The sequence below is a fragment of the Lissotriton helveticus genome, chromosome 3_1, assembly GCF_964261635.1.
Source record: "Lissotriton helveticus chromosome 3_1, aLisHel1.1, whole genome shotgun sequence".
NCBI lineage: Eukaryota > Metazoa > Chordata > Amphibia > Caudata > Salamandridae > Lissotriton > Lissotriton helveticus.
In genome coordinates, this window is record NC_136061.1 from 133,507,442 (window position 1) to 133,527,077 (window position 19,636).

Below are 19,636 nucleotides of genomic sequence, written 5' to 3' on the forward strand. Positions count from 1 at the left end.
TATATAAAGGTAGATATAGGGATACTATATCTAAGTAAGGGGTGAGTAAACCACCTTACCCAGGCTGTGTGAACAGACCTGTGGTGTCAGTTTGGAAGGCAAACCAGGGGTGGCACAATACATGCTGCAGCCCCTGGTAGGCCTTAGGTGCACCTATGCCCTGGGTACCTATGGTACACTATACAGGGGCTCACAAGGGTGACTCAGTAACCAATCTGGTATGTACCTAAAGTGCATGGTATCAATTTAGAGAGAGAACAGCTGGGCTGTGGGTCTGATTAGCAGGCCCACAGCCAAACTAAAGTCGAAAAACCAGAGAATCACAGCAAAAAGTCAGGGTGACCAAAGGAAGCAGACCCTACTCTCCTACAGGTGGCCCAACCAATGCTGCAGGCTCCATACCAGCATTTGATTTACAGACCTTGGGTGCACACAGTGCACTATACTGGGAAAGTACTAGTAAATAAAATATTTCAATCATGCAAAACCAATCATAACACAATTTACAGTAGGAGCACTTGCACTTTAGCACTGAATAGCAGAGGAAAAGTGCACAGCTGCACTAATCCAGCTAAAACAGAGCCCAGCATACCATAAAAAACTCAGGAGGTCAGAAAGCAAAAAGACCGAGGAAACTCGTCAAAAGATGCCAGGTCTAACAACTGCCCTGAAGAAGATGAGTATTGGTGTTTTTATCCCATACTCGCTACATGGATTTGAAATATTAAAACTAATCCTATGTTAATCAATTGAGATGCATAGTTCCAGCTCATATTTGCGGCAATACAGTTTCTCACCTGGGGAAGGCTGACAGAGCTTCAGTGCCGCGCTGCCATCTTGGTCGGTGGCCTGGCCACGCCCCCTCTTGTCAGCAAACTTAAGTTCCTATTCCCAGTCATCACTGCATACTGCGAGTACTATTGGTGTGTACAGTGGTGGTGTTTGATTAATATATATATTTTCTGATGGATACATCTTCCTGCAGATTCCTAGCCTTTCGAATATCTTCTGGGTGCCAAACTGAACCTGATAACTTTGCCCCCACACCAGCAACAGCTTTCCTGTGCCATCAAGTGACACCAATCGGCCTCAGTCACAAATCCATCTCACCATGATATGATGACATTGGGGTATAAAAGGTGCTAAAGTGCCTGAAGTTCTGTTTTTCTGTGCCTCGTTAATGCAGGTCCTAAGCTCTTGTCTGTGCTACACTGGCAAATACCTCTGCTTTTGACAGTGACTAGTTCATATGTCTCCTAAGTTTCTGTTTAATCCATGTTGCAGTAGCCTAAAATATATATGTCCTCGTTGGACCCACATGACCTCTGCATGTGGTTTCTTGTGTCCAATTATACCTCCCCAACTTGCACCTCATGTTCCTTAATCCATAAAGTCTGTCTGGGAGCAGGCGGCCAAGCTATTTTTGGCCAAGGCTCACAGGGATTCGCCAGATCGTCCACCACCTTCTTCACGCAAGTTCCCAAATGAAGACTGATCTATCATGAGCACTTTTCCCCAAAAACACAAGAGGTTGGAAAAGTCACTGGAAAGTCTGTTGTGTGAAGACTCTTCTGCAAAGTTAAACCTAAATGCCTTTCTACCACCCTTTCAAACTGAGAGTCAACGAAACAGAACTCTGTGAGAGCCTAACTCTTTGCATACCTTTGTGGTTGCTGTGTCCAATCCCCTTTAAGAACTGGCAAAACAAGTTAGTTTAAGGGGGAGGAGGGTCTCTGCTGCTGGTCAGTGAACATCTTTTCCATGACTTGGGCTTCATGATCAACCCTCACACAGTAGCTGACCTTCATAGTGGCAGTCCTGGTGGACTTGCCTATCCAGGCTAGTCTTTCCTCCTCCTCGAAAGATTGTGGATATTCAGGAGATAATTCCCTTGTTTGTGGTTCAGATATGGATCCCAGGTCTGCAAATACTAACAATTCTGAGTCTGATAGCCTTGTGCATTCTGCTGGTGCCACTTGCCAGATGGCAGATGAGCTGTTCGTTGGTGCTTAAAAAACCAGTAGCTCCAACACTAATGCCGCCTCTTGGTGCAGATCTTGAAGTCGGGTGATCTGCTTCTGCACTGGTGAATTTTTCCTGCTATCTTCTTTTCCCCACTTGTAAAGGTTACCATGGTAATGGAAGTCTCATTGCTGGTTTGTGGAGTTTTTCTGTCTAACATTACTGCTTGGGGCTTTAGGACCATGTCAGAGCAGTGGTGCTGGGAGTAGTCCACTTTGTCTCAAAGGCCACCCTCTATTCCATTTTAAGGAGCACTGACGACACCACCACTGCGCTCACTCACACACAAATGTGTGTGACATGCTTCATCATCGTGTCTGCTAACAAAAAGCCCTGGCGTAGTCACGCACAGGACAGAGCATAGGGAGAGGGAAACACAAAACACAAATGTGACAAAACAGTGAGTGTCACCCTGTGACTGGGTACAGTGATAGAAAAAAGTGCAGCAATAGAAGTGCTTAAAACTGGCTCACGGATACCCTTCAAACCTTTATTCATGGGTTCCACGGTCAGGATTAAAATAGTAAAGGATGGGAAGTGTTTATAGAGAATGTCAAGTTCCCAAAACACCCCTCCTTCAACTGCCAATACCAACATGTTTTGACCGTCTTACTGTGCCCCCACTGAGCAGGTCACGCCGGTCTTCATCAGGACTTCTACCAGTCCCAGTCCACTCTCCCACCTTACCTCAATCTGGTTAATTGATGGGGTGAAAAAGATCGCTATCGATCAGAAACGTGTCGAGGTAGTTCCCGCCATCACGGGATACATATACTGTAGAGGAACACAAAAATATAAACATATGATATAGCTATCGCATATGCTATTTGGAGCTTCCAGTCCAATTAGTGTGCTTCTTAGTGAATCTCTTCCTCCTACTGTGTTGCTATTAGTTAGTTTAACAACCCCTTATTCAGACATGTAGTATAACTGTCCTCGTACAATTTGTATTGCTCACTTAGTTATTTTAAAATGTATTGCTGCTGAATAAAACCTGTACATCCTCTTTTTAGTATAAAACAAACTCATTAATTAGAAGATGGCCCCGGGGAGTATAAGCAATACCACCCGCAACATTCTGGCAACTCATCGAGTTTATCTGCGAGTCAAACTCGAAAAAGCGCCAGGCAGGGAGGACTCCATAGAACACAACCTGGGTTCGTAAAAGGAAATGAACACAGCCGTTCGAGATTAAAATAGCACGCTGGGTTCTCATGTTACACAACCACCCCGTAGTTTCCTCCATGCACCTATCGCTGACTCAAGATGGTAAAGTTAACTGAAGTACACCCCCCAGCCTCCTTACTGTTCCAATGGAAGTCTGCACCGATAGTGCCTGCTCCTGCGGCGCTGCGTAGAATAGTAAGAAGACGCTGACTCTGCCATTAAATGAGCCTCTTCCGCATTCGCCCACGCCTCCACCATCCGGTGTGCGCCTGTGTCAATGTGCGTGCTGATGTACAGGGCAGCCGGGTAATGTAGTGCCACAATGTTAGTACACCGGTTACCTCCGTACTAATAGCACAAGTAGTTATAAATGTGTACCAAAAACAATTGCCCAATTGACTAAGTCTGGCCCAGGTTTTCAGATCACCGGACATTCTATTTATGATCACATTTCCGAGCAATTACCCCGGGGGTTGTTAGTCATTGTTATTACCCTTGAACGTCTCTGTAGAATTTCTTCTAATACTATAAGATATATCTACGGGCGCTGAAGCCCGATCCACTGTAGACTGAGAAACTACAAAAAGACATCCCATCCTAGTCTATGTATAGCAACCTAGGAGAAGAAGGTATACATACACTGGAGCAGCGGCTTCTGTTGGGCTTTGTCATTCTTGTTTAAGTGATTCAGGACACTTGCCACCCCGTTCATAGCATCTGATTAATTATCCCCCGCAGTGGACACCCGACTATACTGCAAGTCCATAGCAAAGTAACCTGAGCCTCACCAACCCACAAATCCAGAGGGGGAATTCTGCAGTCTGTACAGGCCCAATCATTGTCATCTGTAACCCGAACAAGTGTCACCTCCAGGTAGGGAAAACATATGAGGAGTCACCTACTCAGGGCATGCCATGGGATGTTATCATTCAGCCCTACAATGTGACTCCTCAACCGATAGACCCATTTCTGTTCTCTCAGAAGGAGCGCTCTGTTGTCATCCACCACATGCGCCCCAGTTGTAGTTTTTTTATAACTGTCCACTCAAAGTCCTCAGTGGTGTGCCCTGTCACTAAGAAGTGTGTAGTCAACTTCGTAATAGACCTGCCTTCGTAATAGACCTGCCACATCTAATAGTACTACGATGTTCCGTAATTCGGAGTTGACCTTCCTGCTAGTCATGCCTACATTCTGTTTGACACGGGCACGTGATCAAGTAAATGACTCCCTGCAAGTTACAATTGGTATAGGATCTCTGTTCCTGGAATACAAGCCTATATCAATGCGTTTCGTGTTGTGGATTAAATTACACACACTACACGAGCTGTATAGTGAGGCAGTATTAAACGTTGATACGAACACTGGTTTGTTCATTGTTGGTCTGATGGTTTTAGACAATAATGATTCTCGATCGATATTTTAGGCCCTTTTCCTGGCTCGTTTGATCACCCTATCGGTGTATCCCTCTGTTATAATTTTTTAGAAGACCTGCCTCTTCAATAAAGTCTACCCGTTCTGAACAGTTCCGACGTATTTGGAAAACATACACAATTTGTGCTACTGCATGTCTGTTAATGTATTTGAGATGGTTGTTTCCTCCCTACCCCGCTCTATGTTAACATTTTATATTAGGGGGTTCGGGTAGCGGAGATTTATTGACCCTCTCCCCTTTACCGTGAATTATAATGAACCCACCACTGCACCATTATATTAACGGGTCATGGACTATGTGCTGGAAGGTGGTTCTTCTGTGGAAATTGCTACAGCAGCCAAAGATTTTCCCAGTGACCACACACTTTGCAGGCTCCTCAATTGTGAGAACAGGTAGTTTGAGTCCATTTTCCTCAGGAAAATATGAAGGGGAAATTCATCTCAAAATGATAGACATGATCTTGTCCAAATTGGAGTGTCTATGCATGGATCTCTTTGCCACACCCAATTGACTAAGTCTCCTGAATATCTTACAGTATTCTACTGTGATAAATTGTGTATTTGCTCCTGTCGATCGTTTCCACCAAATGGGCTATCTAACTTACAGTGGGACCTTCCATCACTCTTGCAGCTCCTAATCGCACCAACGATGAGGCGTGGGTTGCATATATTGGAACCTAGATATGCAGTATGCTATTTCTTATACTGCACTCCACCGCACAGAGTAGATTATCATGTCTTTATGGGCTTAGCCTTCCGAAAGGTATTTGTGTCCACTCCACAAGGACAATAGCTGCTTCCTTGGCTCTCACCAGAAGCGACACAGCAGCGGACATTGGCCAGTTGGCCAAATGGTCATCCTTGCATACTTTTACAAAGAACTGCTGCCTCACAGCCGAAGCATGCAGTGACTTAAACTTTTGCATTATTTCCTAGCGCTACTTGGTTCCGTTTCCTGAAGGGTATGTCTTTGAGGGGAAACATCCTTTACAACGCAACTTTTACCACGCAGTGCCTTTACGACGCAACTTTTACAACGCAAACCATTACAACGCATTGCGCTGGGGGGCGCTCTAGGATAGGGAATAGGTTTAATTTACTATCTAATACCTTCCCTACTATCCACGGGGACTGGAGTTGGAATAGTAAATGAAACAATTCACTATCCAGCGCCCCAAAGCACTATGCGTTGTAAAGGCATGCGTTGTAAATACCGCGTTGTAAAGGCATGCGTGGTAAAAGCATGCTTTGTAATGTCATACATCCGTCTTTGAGGCTCAGTCATAGGGTGAGGAACCTTCTGGAATAGGTATCCATCACAAGATAAAGTTACTTACCTTATGTACAATGTTTCTGGTGGATACTTACATTTACCTCTAGATTCTGCAGCACCCTCCCCCCTCTCCAGTGAGATAGTACTGGGATTACTAAAATCCCAAAGTATGCAAATGTATTTTATGCTTTTTTTCCGCAGTTGTTAATGCTTTCTCAGTTATTCTCCGCATGCCTCAGTCCTGTGTGGGAAAAAATGCCACAAACTGACACCGAGCCTGCAGGTTGGCCGCTTACATATCCAATGTTCCCTCATCTTGGGGGTTGCAGTCGGAGCGGACAATGCTGGAGAGCTTTTGTTGTGAAATCAATTTTGAGTTCCAGCCTGGTGCCTGGAGAGTATTTATACGGCGAGGAATCTGCAGGAAGATCCTTACCCCATTACCTTTTGTAGCATTTCTATAATCTGTATAATATTTTTGATACAAAAGAGTTCCTGTGATGAAACTTTTTTTTAACTGCTCTTTACTTTTGCATGGTTTTTCACCTTGGGTGGTTAATTGTCTTTCATCACAGTTACCTTAAAACCTTTAATACAGATTTGAACTAAATCGAACAGTGTGCAAGTCTATGTACGAAGTGTATTTGTTAATCAAATCCTGAGATAAAAGTATTTCAACTTTGATTTACAAGGTTCAGTATGCTTACCCGTGTTACGCCTGTTTTGCTGTTTAATACTTTGTATTACACTCGAAATAGATCAATTTACAAATTTTTAAAGAACTGTTTTTGTACAATATAGAAAGAGCAGGAGACGCAGAAGGTCTCTGGAAAATCTGGTCTCTCCAAGGGAAGTGTTGGGTCAAATGATATTGGCGAGCCCAGAGAAATGATCACCCCAGCTCTCCGAGAAGCCCTGACTAAGCAAGGTAAACAGTGTCATTTTCTTTCATTTATGTATTTCCGAGCCTGTGATGTTGTATGGTTAGCGTTAGCTGCCAAAATCATTTAATTGATTTTCAATACTGTAATCTATAACTTAAATCAAAGAGGATTTTTTAAATCTGTAAACTAATACCAAAACTACTACTGATTTGAGGGACATTTAAAAGGGTTTATAGAGCAGTGCAGCTTTTGTTTGAAACACCTGACTTAAAAGCAAAACTATATGAACTCCTTCACCTGCCCCTAAATGAAGACTCCCCAACCTGTGGGAGCTGAGACTCGTAAGCTGGAAATTAAAATGTCATACTCTAATTATTTTTTGATAAAAAGCAATAAACGGTAAACCCAGTTTACAAGATTACCGAAAGGACACGGAGCTCCTAGGGTCTAGTTTTTCCATTTGTGTGTAGCTCATACAGGGTGCATTTATGTTATATAATAAGGTACTTGAGCATTTGACTAGGAGTTGTGTACACCGCACACACTTTGTTTGAGTAAAGCCTAGCTGCTGATTGAGCCAGTCTAGAAAGGCTGAAGCTCAATGTTCTTTTTATACAGCAACCATGGGTCACTTTGGCTTTTGTGAGAGCTCAGTCACGGATCATATCTGGATTGTACCCTCTCTTCCCCCACTGCGCAGCTTTCTGGTTCTATGTATGAACTAAACGCAAGTATTCTGCATCTGAAGAGAGTGTATGGATTGACCCTGTTTTATGTCATGAATCCTATTCCTAATTTAAGGGAAGCAGATGTGTTTGTACAGTTGACATGGGCATAGTGCTGCTACAAAAAGACTAACACAAGGTCTGTTCATTTTAAGGAGTGCAAAAAGGACTGCCCATAGTGCTGTGCTGGAGCAGGGACCTTAAGCCTTGACTTTAACGGCAGAGGGATGCAGATTCCACTTATTGCCCCTTTTTGGCAGACATCCATCTCCATGTTGTCCTTTAGCATACAGGAGGTCGACTCAGTCAGCTCGTGTTTCTCTGCCTGCACACCCGCCATGTACGTGGTCTTAACGTTTTCCATATCAAAATCTGGCATAATTGGCATGCTTAATGAATTCTGTAATTTCTGTGCGACCCATGTGGGGGATTCATTTCATACCCTTTCTATGAAATGGTGAACAACCCTGCTGAACGACCATTTCACAGTACAGCTCCTTTTCCAATATGGATTCCACTTTACATCCTGCGAGGGCAACATTTGCCTATATGTTGATTGACTTGCCTTGGTTACAACAGTAGGCAATGCAGAGCATTCCTTTCTCCTTTGACACAGCAAGGACATTTGATGCATCAAGCTACTTCCTATTTCACCTTCATTCGATAATTAGCCTGTTGTGGCCCTAGTGTCACTGCACTAACCTTTTTAACTTGATCTAGGAAGTAAGGCCATATTGGCTGTTTTAAACTGTAAGTAACACTGTATCCAACTTATACCAGAATACCTTGGAAACGAGCAGAATGTATTTTATTTTACATTGTTTTACAACTGGGTTCTAGCTTGGTGATATTACACTGCTGTCCTACTATCTGGTGCATATAAACTGACTGAGAAGGTGGGCTAACAAAGGTAACAGATAAACAAGCATGGGTCAGAATTTAAATTGCACATTTGATCAGGCATAGGAGTTTAGGATCATAGAGATGTGATCTAGTGCAGTAGTAGTTTAGTGGGGGTAGTACGGGCGGAAAGAGAAGGTGAGGAGTGGACGGAGATGAAAACAGTGTAAGGTGCATGAACAGAGGTCTTGAAAAGTGTGGGGCAAGAAGCGGGGAAGTATTATGGAAGGTCTATGAGCCAGTGGGATCCCAAAAGAAGTGGTAGTTAAAAATGTTTCGAAATGTAAGGAGGTCTTCTTGACTTTACATTTCTGCTCGGAGGGAGTTCAGATCCAGAGTTCCACTTGAGGTGCATGAAATAAAGGATAAGTCAGTGCTAACTTGGAATTAGGACATCGGAGCACATCCTATGGAATTCTGGTTTCAGAAGACCCAGTGTTAGCCCATGGTAGTTTGGTTGTTAGCTAAGCCCTTAGTAATTTGGAGCAGTTGTAGATTCAGGTGTAGTTTGCATTGTAGACGCTATACAAAGTCTGTCTTTGTACAACTGAAGGCTGACCGAATGAGCACTGGTACATTTCACTTCAGAAGTAGTCTGTGCTATTTCCATGTGGAGTGATGAATATAATAGTTGTGAAAGTCTTATCATCACGAGTAGAGCAGCACACGACACTGCCGGGTGTGCAACGGGCAGCAGCGTTCTGCTTGATGCATGTGTTTAGGCAGCCTGCATAGGAAGGCTGGAGGATCTGTATTTATTGATGACCTGCCCTGCAGAAAAAAGCTTTCTCTGCCTTCATGGATCTGCCTGGTTCAGTGGTAAGTACTCGCACCCGTGCCTTGGGCCAACAACCTTAATAGCATGGCGTGACTCACTACGTTATGGTATAAATTTGTATTTCTGCTCTGGTCCACCCAAATTTTTTTTTTTTTAAATAATTGACATTCTGATGACTTTAGTATTTCTTTAAACTAGATATGGTCTGTGATCAATTATGTAAGAACAACTGTAATGAGGCTTTATGACTTAAAGAATGCAAGAAGACAGTTGCACTCATTAGTAATTTAAACTTTTAAAGACAGTGAGAGAGGGCTGATATCTGCAGTGTGTGTCTGTTGTTTTTTACCTCTTTGGAGAGGGTTGGTTGTATGCCTGTGAAGTGGGTATTATGGTAGATGTACGTCAGGCAGGCACCTCTTATGCATGCTAATCGGAAAAGTGTCAGTCTGCGTGATGTAAAAAATAAAATAGGTCTGGCTTCCATTTTGAGCCCTGAATAAAATATTTTTTAAAAGCCAGCTGTAGTGAATGAGATAAATAATTAAATGTGTCAGGGTTCAATTTACTCAAATTTAAAAATGAAAGCACTGCATAGACTTTGAAATGATGCTCCAACCAGCCAGCAGTATGAGGTGAAAGCGAAATATTCCTCCAGCACGAGCCAAAGGCCACTTTATGTATATTTTAGAGAATTTGTACCAGAGTGTCATGTGACAGCTGTGCTGTCAAGTCAGACCAAAAAATAAATTAACACTAAAAGAAAGCCACAATATACACATTTGCAAGGCTGAATGACTAACGTGGATATAGGCAGACATCTCCTTGGCTTAAATAAGACGTGCAGCTTTTCATCAGGAAAAGGGAACAGCTACAAACCAGCAAGAAAGGCATCTGAATTAATGCGTATAAAGCTCAGAGGATTGAACCCAGATCTAGAAGCCTCGCAGAGGGCATTAGAAAAGTGCAGACTGCACGTCACTCCTAACCCTGCCCCCTTTAAGGAATGGATGGATTCCTCCTCTCTGCCTGGAGGCTGCTTTCATGAAACCATAGATTGAACATGGGCTTTCATATGACCCTTCCTATTTGTCCAGTTTGTTTATTAAGTATTTTAAGTGTCTCCCAACATTTGAATTTGCCTCCTGATCACTAAAAGGCAAGACTCTCTCACCTTTCTAAGGCAACATAATTTCAATTTCAACCACAGAAAAGTACGTTTATAATATTCCCCTTCTTTGTTTCTAGCTTTATGTCCGCGTTGACAATTTGATTTTTTTTGTGTACTTTATTGAAGTTTGCAGTTTTTGCAATTAATAATTTGACTTAATGTTTCACTTCCAAATATCGGATAGTTATTTCATCAAAAATGTATGTAGCTCATAAATATTTGAATTTTAAATACATGTACAGGGAACATTCAAATAAAACTGATGTTGAGTCGCTCTGTGCGTCTAAAAATGCAGTACAGGTGAAGTTTTATTGTCAATTTGTACAGTACAGCTACTACCTGTAGTGCCTGCCTACCTGTGTGGTCAGAGAGGACAGCACCTGTAGATTGTGAAAGCAGATTAAATACTGAGGAGGCAAGAGGAAGGCTTCTTGTAGTGTAGACTTGGTAAAAACCGGGCAATGCAAAAGTTGTAGGGCAAGGTTATAGGGCAGAGGTGGTAACCATTTCTCACAGCTGAATAACCAAATCAAACTACCAGTTTAATCACAGATTCAATGCAATTCAAGTCCGTTTTAAGTTCAGATGCATTTCTGCTTTCTTCTTCTACAATGTGTTAAGTATTGGCGGCCCTCAACATTTTGAACTGGTGCAGCGCCGTGCTGAGATCCCGCAACGCCGTGCTGAGATCCCGCAGCACCGTGCTGAGATCCCTCAGAGCCGCGCCGAGATCCCACAGCTCCTAGTTTATGTTCATTCAAAACCTTTTCAAAGATGGTGGGACCTATGTGCCTGTCTAGAGCACAGTTTCTTGGGCTGTGGCAGTGCTGCTCCAAATAACCATTACCTAGTAGGTAACCACTACTTCTCTGTGTATGGAACGCCAAAAAATCAACTCTAGCAGCAGGTCTCCAAGTGACAGCAGCAAGACTCCCAGGGGGCACACTTGGAATATTATCCAGGTGAGAATGGTGTTGGGACTTGCACATCCACTCATTCATCGACCAATACATTTGTCTCATTGAGTGAAGCACCGGGTTCAGAGATCTGTCTGTAACCTAGATATCACTTGTGCCTTACCTGTGCATGTCCTATGAGTGATAAAAGCTTCTACTAGTGTGCCCTGTTGGATTATTTCTTCTTTGGCATATGGAACATTGATCTGTTTGCCTTCTGTGAGAGGGAAGCTTGTGCTTCTCTTGATATGCAGTCCTTGTTCTTTGCTAAAGTAAAGCTTGCGGTGCAATGTGTACGTGTCATCTGATGGGAAAAGCGTGTGCTGATGGTATCATGGCTATACCTGTCCTCCGAAGGAGGGAAGCTTGCACTGTTTCTGCCAAGGGTGTAGCTGTTATTTGAAGAGGGTTGATTTCACTGAAGGTGTCCAACCTTATAAGAAAACAAAGGTTATTTTGAATATATTTGCTTAACATGCGCACCCCACTCGGAAGCTTTTGGTGGACCCAGGGAGAGAAATGGTTGTATGACCCTGACCCAGAAATTCTGGTTTTAGTCACAGCTTCACCAAACTGTGTAACCCTGGACAGCTACCTTTTCTTTTCTCCGCCTCCTTTTCCATGATCATCATATTTGCAAACACCTTGAAAGTATTCAGTTCAGGATGCACACTGTACAGTAATTTCTTTTGTGTGTGGTTTCGTGTGGTTCACCAATTCTAATAAAAGCCACTCAGTAGTGCTTGTCTTGCATGGGTGAAATAATTGTGTGATGTTCCTTCTGCAACTGCCACCTGTCCTTTTCTTATTCTTTGTGTTCGGGAAGGTTGCACTGCTGTCCATGTTGTACCTTTATTGTGCTGTGACTGTGTACAAAATTTCCCATTACACATAAGAACAATCTATCCACATTCCCAACGATTCTCTTAATGCGTGATGTGTATGTGTGAAAGAGTGAATACAACATAGATAAGCCAATCTACTTTGATTTTAGGCATACAACGAGCAGTTTTTTAAATGGAGTATGAAACTTGGTAACGTTTTAAACCCTAGCTTACTAGTGTGTATATTTCCTGTGTAATGCACCAAGCTAGTTCTGCCATTTTAGCACGGCTCTGTGCATGCTGAGGTTCTGAGCCCATAATTACACTGTTAAAAGCAAAGCTACAAGCCCCACAGTGCAGCATGCTGTCTGCTGGAAAGAAAAATCAATAGCAGGTGGTGTTCTATGTCGTAGTGCCAAAACTCAAGGGGTCTGAAATACAAAATAAAATAAAGCTCCTGGCTTTCTGCCCTTTTTCTTGAGAGCAAGAGGGGTTAAACAACCCAGTGGGTGAGAGGGCAGAGAAAGACTTTCAGATGCTAATCGGGAAATCTCACTGCTAATAGGTTAAAAATAGCACTCTGTGGCAAACTGTCAAAAGGCATTGTTTACCCCAACAATTTGAACAGTGGCAGTTAAATGTGTCTGGATACACAGGAAAGGAAAAATAACACCCAGTCACTCTTCCTCCCTGGCACATCTTGAACCTAGAAGTTGATGCGCTCTGTGTTTAAGAAGTGCAGCACCTGCTGCTGGTGCATCCCCGCGAGGGCCGCCAGTGGCGTTAAGCATCCTTTTTAGGTCGTGCATTCGAGACCTCTTGCATATACTTTAGTATTTACTTATATATCTATGTACTATGTGGGCTCTGGAGATCAGCCCTAGGACTTGTCTGCTTCCGCTTAGGGACTTTTTTTCTGTTCAACTGCCTCTATTTAACTTTTTTGATAGAAAACGACCAGCAGAGGCCAGTAAAATACCAGAATCATTTTAGCATTCGCTAGATTACAGTCCATAAAAATGATCTTCCACAAGCAGACGTGCACAATATTTTTTTCAAATCTTATATTTTCAGTGATATGACCACGGAAAGACTTGTTTTCATATTAAAAACAGAGCTTTGGACTAGACCATTTCCTGCTGCGAGGCAATATTTCTCTCCATGTGTTCCCATACCTGACGTCTCGTGCAGTTTGGTGCTCAGTGTTAAATAACAGTAGATGTTTCAGCACCCAGGCTAATGTGCTGCATAGCTAAATACATAGAAGGTCCCAAAGGCAAGACCAATTGCATTGCAAATGCTTGTTAATTCTTTATTGATGCAGTTAATACATTACAACATAGAACAGGTAGTGAAAAGCCAAAGTGTGCAGTGACATCCCATTTCGTATGTTCATACAATTTGATTGAATTGAATTACTCATTTCTAGAACACAGCTACTCACAAAGAGTGTCTCGGCACTATTTGGTATGCCCAAAGGAGAGCGAGCCAGGGATAGAATCCATTGATCCCAGCTAACATCTAAACAGAAATGTCTTCAGTTCCCATTTACATTTTGCTTCTTCGGGTATTCGTCTGAGGTAATCTGGGAGTTTATTCCACAGATTCGCTGCTATAACCGTGAAGGAAGTACCTTCCCTCCACTGCTTTAAAAAGCGCGGGGAGACAATTAAACCAGCTGAGCTTGACCGCAGCGGTCTCCCTGGGCACTAAGCCATAATGCGATCTTTTTAATTCCTAGGTCTCTTATTGTGGATGGCTTGAAACATTAGGTTTTGTAAGAACTACAGGAGCAAAAACCCTACAACCGCGTTGGGATTGGGGTAAGTAGTATATTGTAAACATATGATATCCCAACTGGTTTTATTTCAAGGCAAATACAATAGATATGTTGAAAACATTATCAAGGAAGGTAAAAGGAGACTCATACGTAGTTATGAATGTGCATAATGCATCATTTATATCCAAAACACAAACAAAAAGTTACAGTTGTAACCGCACTGTAAATAAATAAATAAATACAACCCAAATTGTACTTGCTGCTTCTAAGGGTGCAAGTGGTATGCACGGTGGTGACGCAAGTGACAATGTGCAGAGCACAGACGGCGCAAGGTGACTGGTGCATAAATATATACAGTGATTCAAGGCAACAATATGGTTCCAGTAGTATTGTGGTCTAATTTGTTCTAGATGAACCACATTGTGTGATCGCGCCTTTATTTGCGCTGCGTAGCCTACGACAGACCCAGGAACTGCTGGCTTTCAGAAGACTTCTCAAGACCTGGCTCTTCGATCAGTAGCAGGCCCCCCCCCAGCGCCTTGAGACCCTCACGGTATTGTAGCACGCTTCACAAATGCATTGATTGAATGATTGACCAGCGCCACATTGAGGCCAGAGTCCAGATTGACCTTGATGGACTCGGAGACCCCCAACAGTGTGGTCTCTGTGCTGTGGCCAGCTCTGAACCCTGATTGTGAGGAGTGGAGCAAGTTGTTATCCGCTAAGAAGTTGGTAAGTAATTCAATTCATGCAATTTGATGTATAGACAATGCACTGTACATTTAAAGTGGAGCACATTTAATCCCTCTCGGGTCATCCAGTTTATTACTTTGACCATCAGGCACCGATTGAAGAAGCTTCCTTCCTTCAACTCAGAGTGTCTGCACATGCTACAGTACACCACAGCTCTCGCTTCATTTGGACTTTCTAGTGCAACAAGCTGAAATCAGGAAGTTATGTGTATTATGTCTTCTAAGAAATAAGCTTTGTCGTGGGTTACTGCACTTTCAAACATCTTGGGGGTATGAAATGGAATGATTTGCTTAAAAAGTGACCCCCATAATGTCACATACTGCATTTCCAGTTGGTGGGCCGAGCATTCTGCTGCTTGTGTACTGCTTATACTGCTGGCCGGGACAAGCATGTTTTTTTCCGTATATTAGCCCCAAGCTCCACTTGATGGGAGTGTTTGGTGGAATGATCTGCAATGCGGGCAGTGTGATTAACGTGTCTTTTTCCAGATCATCCCCCAGGAGGACGGAGGTCTCCCAGGTGTACTACTCTGGGGTCCTTGAGATCCATCCAAACCCCACTACACCCGAGCAGATTCCAGAGACACCAGCCAATTCCCACCGCCCAATAAAAACCTACCCCCATTAATAACTGCAAACAACTAGCAATGTTCCCGCTGGTGATGAGATGGTAAAAGCTTCAAAGTAGACCAGCAGTGGTTTGACATACTTGCATGGAGCATGGACTGATTCGAATGAGCCCTGCTGAAAGTTTGAGTATTTGGACGTTGTATGTTGCTGGGGAGAGTCCTGCTCTATTGCCACACATGTACCATTATGTGATGCTGCTGTGAGGCAACATGGAGGGGGTGAAGTTTAAGACTAGTCTACCGCATGTACTATAGTGAGAACCCATGTGTGTGGCTGGGTTGCATACTGTGGTCGCACAAAGGTGTACAATCCGCTAAACCTAGAATTCCAAACCAGACCCTGGTCGCCACTGCTGTGCCCTGATGTTTTTTAAATACTTTGTTACTAATACAGTATTTCTACATTTCTGCTGTCATTGCTGCTGGTGGACCCGTTCCAAACTTGATAATTTTCTTTTCACTACTAATACAAGGGAAAATGTTAGATCTTTACTTTAGTGTAGCAATTGTACGTTTTTATGTACAGTTGATGGCAGTATTTGTTTTTCTTAAAGAAATTGCCATCATGTTTGCAGGAAGAATTTGTCAAACAGCATTTTACACTGCTGGGCCCCAAAAGTCTCATCTTTAAAAATATGCACTACATTTAAATATGTCATAATGGGCCTACAGACTGTCACTGTCTGGCCTGTCCCAAACGTAATGGGTATTATGGCACTTGTACTGTTGCCCTTGACTTTTCCATTGGAATGCACGCGGGTCTCCCAGATTATCCACTGAGGCTTCTTCTAGGACTTCAAAAGTTTACACTTCGTCCCGTGATTGGAATGGCGAAAAAGAGCATGCAACATCTGCTGCTGGGTCCCTTTGCTATTTGCCCAACATGCAGACATAGAGTTCAATAATCTCTCCAGAACTTCACAATTATGGTCCATGCTTTATCTGAAGAATTGCTTATGAAGATGTTTAAATTAAGGAAAATTCTGCCGGGCAGATCTTTTTTGGTATTCCTCACCCTTGAATGTTATCTACCTCTTTAAAAAAGCTCTAAAAACCAAACCGTTTCTTAAATTTATTGTAAACGCTGGCCAATTGTAGATGTTCTTTAGTAGTTCCACTTTTCAGCTCCAAGAAGCCCTGTACGTGCCAGTGTGCTCATTAGTACGTGTAAATTGGACTTGTGGTTGCAAATTAAAACCTTCAAACAACTGAAATGTACCATTTATGGTTGGGACTGTAATCCATAATACACACAACAGATGTGTAAACAATACCTGTCATGACATGCAGGGATAAGACGAATGCAGTGTTTGATTCATTATGTGTTTGGGATAGATGCTCTTTTTAGGTTTTGCTGTGTTGTTTATTAGTTTATTAATACGCCACTTACACCAGCATTTCCTTACCTGCTTTTCTGATTTATTGCTGATCTAAGAATTTTTTGATAAAATCCTTTTGTATATACACCTTTGTGTTTCGTTGTTTTTATGTTTTAATGTGTTTGTTTTTTGTCAAATATGATTCAAACAAATAGATCTTTTGTATAGTAATATATGATTTACACATGAGGTTAATTGATTTCTCCTCTCACTAAGTTATATTAAATAATTGAGTTTTAACTAAATCACATCCCTTGAAGGCATCTCTACCCTTTCATTCTATTACCCAAGCCCTCAAGGGTTTAACTGGGTCGCTCACTTTTCCCTTGATCATGCTCACCTAAGAAGGCAAGGAATCCATGTATACCAGTACTTAGACGACTGGCTAGTAAGGGCAAATTCGTACAGAGTCTGCAAACATATTCATCAGGTAATAGATTTACTAGTCCAGCTTGGTTTTTCCATACACTGGGAGAAATCTTGCCTGGAGCCAGAACATGAAAAGGTGTTTTTGGGAACGATAATATATTCAGTATTAGATAAGGTGTTCCCAAGCGCAAAACGAACAGACCTACTGAAGGAAACATAGCTATACTGGAACGGGCAAGCTCTGACAGTGAGGACAGTGGGGAAACTGCTAGGGATGATGGCTTCATGCATTCACTTAAACCTCAACATTAGCCTACACATGAGACCTTTCCAGGAATGGTTTCAAGCACAATGGTCACAGGCAACAGGGAGTTGGGTAGATCTAGTGGTTGTCACATAGAAAATATAGGAGTAAATAGCATGGTGGTACGAAGCAAACCTATCACAAGGGAGACTTTTCACACAACCAACTCCAACAGTGACTATAATTACAGATGCTTCACAGACAGGATGGGGCAATCACATGAGCAATCTCAAAGTAAGGGGACTGTGGACAGAGCAGGATTCTTTACAGCACATCAACATCCTGGAGTTAAAGACAGTATTCCTAGCCATAAAAGCCTTTCAGAATGAGCTCTACGGCAAGCCAATTCCGATATAAACGGACAACACAACCGGCATGTTTAACATAAACAAACCAGGGGAAGGCACTCAGTTGCACTTTCGACTCTCACTCAGCAGTTGTGGACATGGGCAGTACCATGGGACATAAATATAATGGCAATACACCTGCCAGGAAAGGCCAATGTAGAAGCGGACAGACTGAGCAGACCAGCTTCATCGTCCTACGAGTGGGAACTGAATCAATCGGAACTCTTCAAGATCTTTCGCAAAGGGGGAACTCCAGCAGTCGACCTCTTCGCAACACCTCACAATGCAAAATACCAATGCTTTGTATCCAGGCAACTTTGCCAAAAGTCCCTGGGGAATGCGCTATGGATGGACTGGTCCTTACGCTTTTACCTCGATACCCCTACACCACAAGGCGATCAACAAATGCAAGATCAGTCACATGAAAAGGCTTCTCATTGCCCCACAATGGGCGAAATATACTAGGTTAATGGAGACATCTTAAGGATCAATTCACAAATTACCAAAGAGACAAGACTTGCTAATGACGCAAAAGTAAAGAGTGCTCCACCCAGAACCGGAGAGCCTGAGCCTCACAGCATGACTACTGAGGACTTCGAATTTTGACATCTCAAGCTACCGGAAAGCACAATGGCAGTCCTACGGGAAGCAAGAAAGCCGACCACTAGGAAATGTTACACAGCAAAATGGTAAAAATACTCGCTATGGTGCCTCAAAGAAGGTCTTTTCCAAAAGATGACAAAAGAAAGGACAGTGCTGATGTACTTAACACATCTATTGCACAGTAAGGTAACCTACCCATCACTGAAAGTTCACTTCACAGCAATTGTAGCATATACATGAGGTCACACAGGAAAGAGCTTTTTCACTTCACAAGTGGTCAAGAGGTTCCCAGGAGCCAAGAGAATCGCCCCCCAAAAGCGGGTGCGTGCACCCACATGGAATCTAAATATTGTACTCGCCAAGCCAATGAAAGTACCATTTGTGCCGCTACACAAGGCCGCACCACAAATGCTCACACTAAAGATGGCCTTTTTAGTAGCAATAATATCACTACATAGTTAGTGAATTGCAGGCACTAACTAACATTACAGAAACCATACTTTAAAATTCATAATGACCGAATCGTCTTGAGAACAGATCCACACTTCATGCCAAAGGTGGTACAACAATTCCACATAAATCCATCATTACAGATAGCCAGTTTCTTCCAAAATCCAAAGACGCAGGTAGAAAGAGCATTGCACACACTTGATGCTAGCAGAGCAGTGAAGTATTGCATTGAAAAGACGAAACAATACAGAAAGACAAAACAGCTCTTTGTATCTTTTGCAAACCGTTTTCTTGGAAGACCAGTAATCAAAAACACAATTGCAAGATGGATAGCTCAAACCATACAATTGTGCCATAAACAAGCAGGAGAAGCATTACAAAGAGCCATACAGGCTCACTAAATAAGAAAGGGGCAACTATCGCCTTTCTAGTCAACACACCACTTCAAGATATTTGCGTGGCGGCAACATGGTCTTCAGTGCACACGTTCACAAAACTGCATGGGCATCCAAATGAATAAAGAAGCACATGTAGGACAAAAGACCTTACAACATCTATTCAAAAACCAACGCTCTTCTTCGAACCAGCCACCACAGAACTAACAAACAGCTACAAAATTTGTGCACAGCATGTGAATCCAGAAAAGATTCACGCTGCAAGACGTATAGTTTCTTACCTGTCAGTGTAGTTTTGCAGCTTGAACAATGTTCTGGATTCACTAGTGAACCCATCTTCCTCCACCAAAGACAATGAGAGAGAGAGGAAAAGAGAAAAAACAAAAAAAGGCTACGAAGATGGGGACCAAAGGTAAGAGCTTCCGGAGGAAGCACAACAACGTCACAAGGGGACACCAAATGCTGGTACGTCGACTCCCACAAACAAAAAAAAACAA

At 42.7% G+C, this 19,636-nt stretch overlaps 1 protein-coding gene across 2 annotated transcripts in view; it reads left to right on the top strand.

Moving 5' to 3' along the window:
* The window catches only part of LOC144822193 (S-adenosyl-L-methionine-dependent tRNA 4-demethylwyosine synthase TYW1-like), a 552,654-nt gene that overhangs the window by 336,896 nt on the left and 196,122 nt on the right, over positions 1-19,636 (top strand). For both annotated transcript variants that reach the window (XM_078679401.1, XM_078679402.1), the window contains exon 8: positions 6,695-6,821. In XM_078679401.1, coding sequence (XP_078535527.1) covers positions 6,695-6,821 — 127 coding nt within the window. The remainder of the gene's footprint in view (positions 1-6,694; positions 6,822-19,636) is intronic.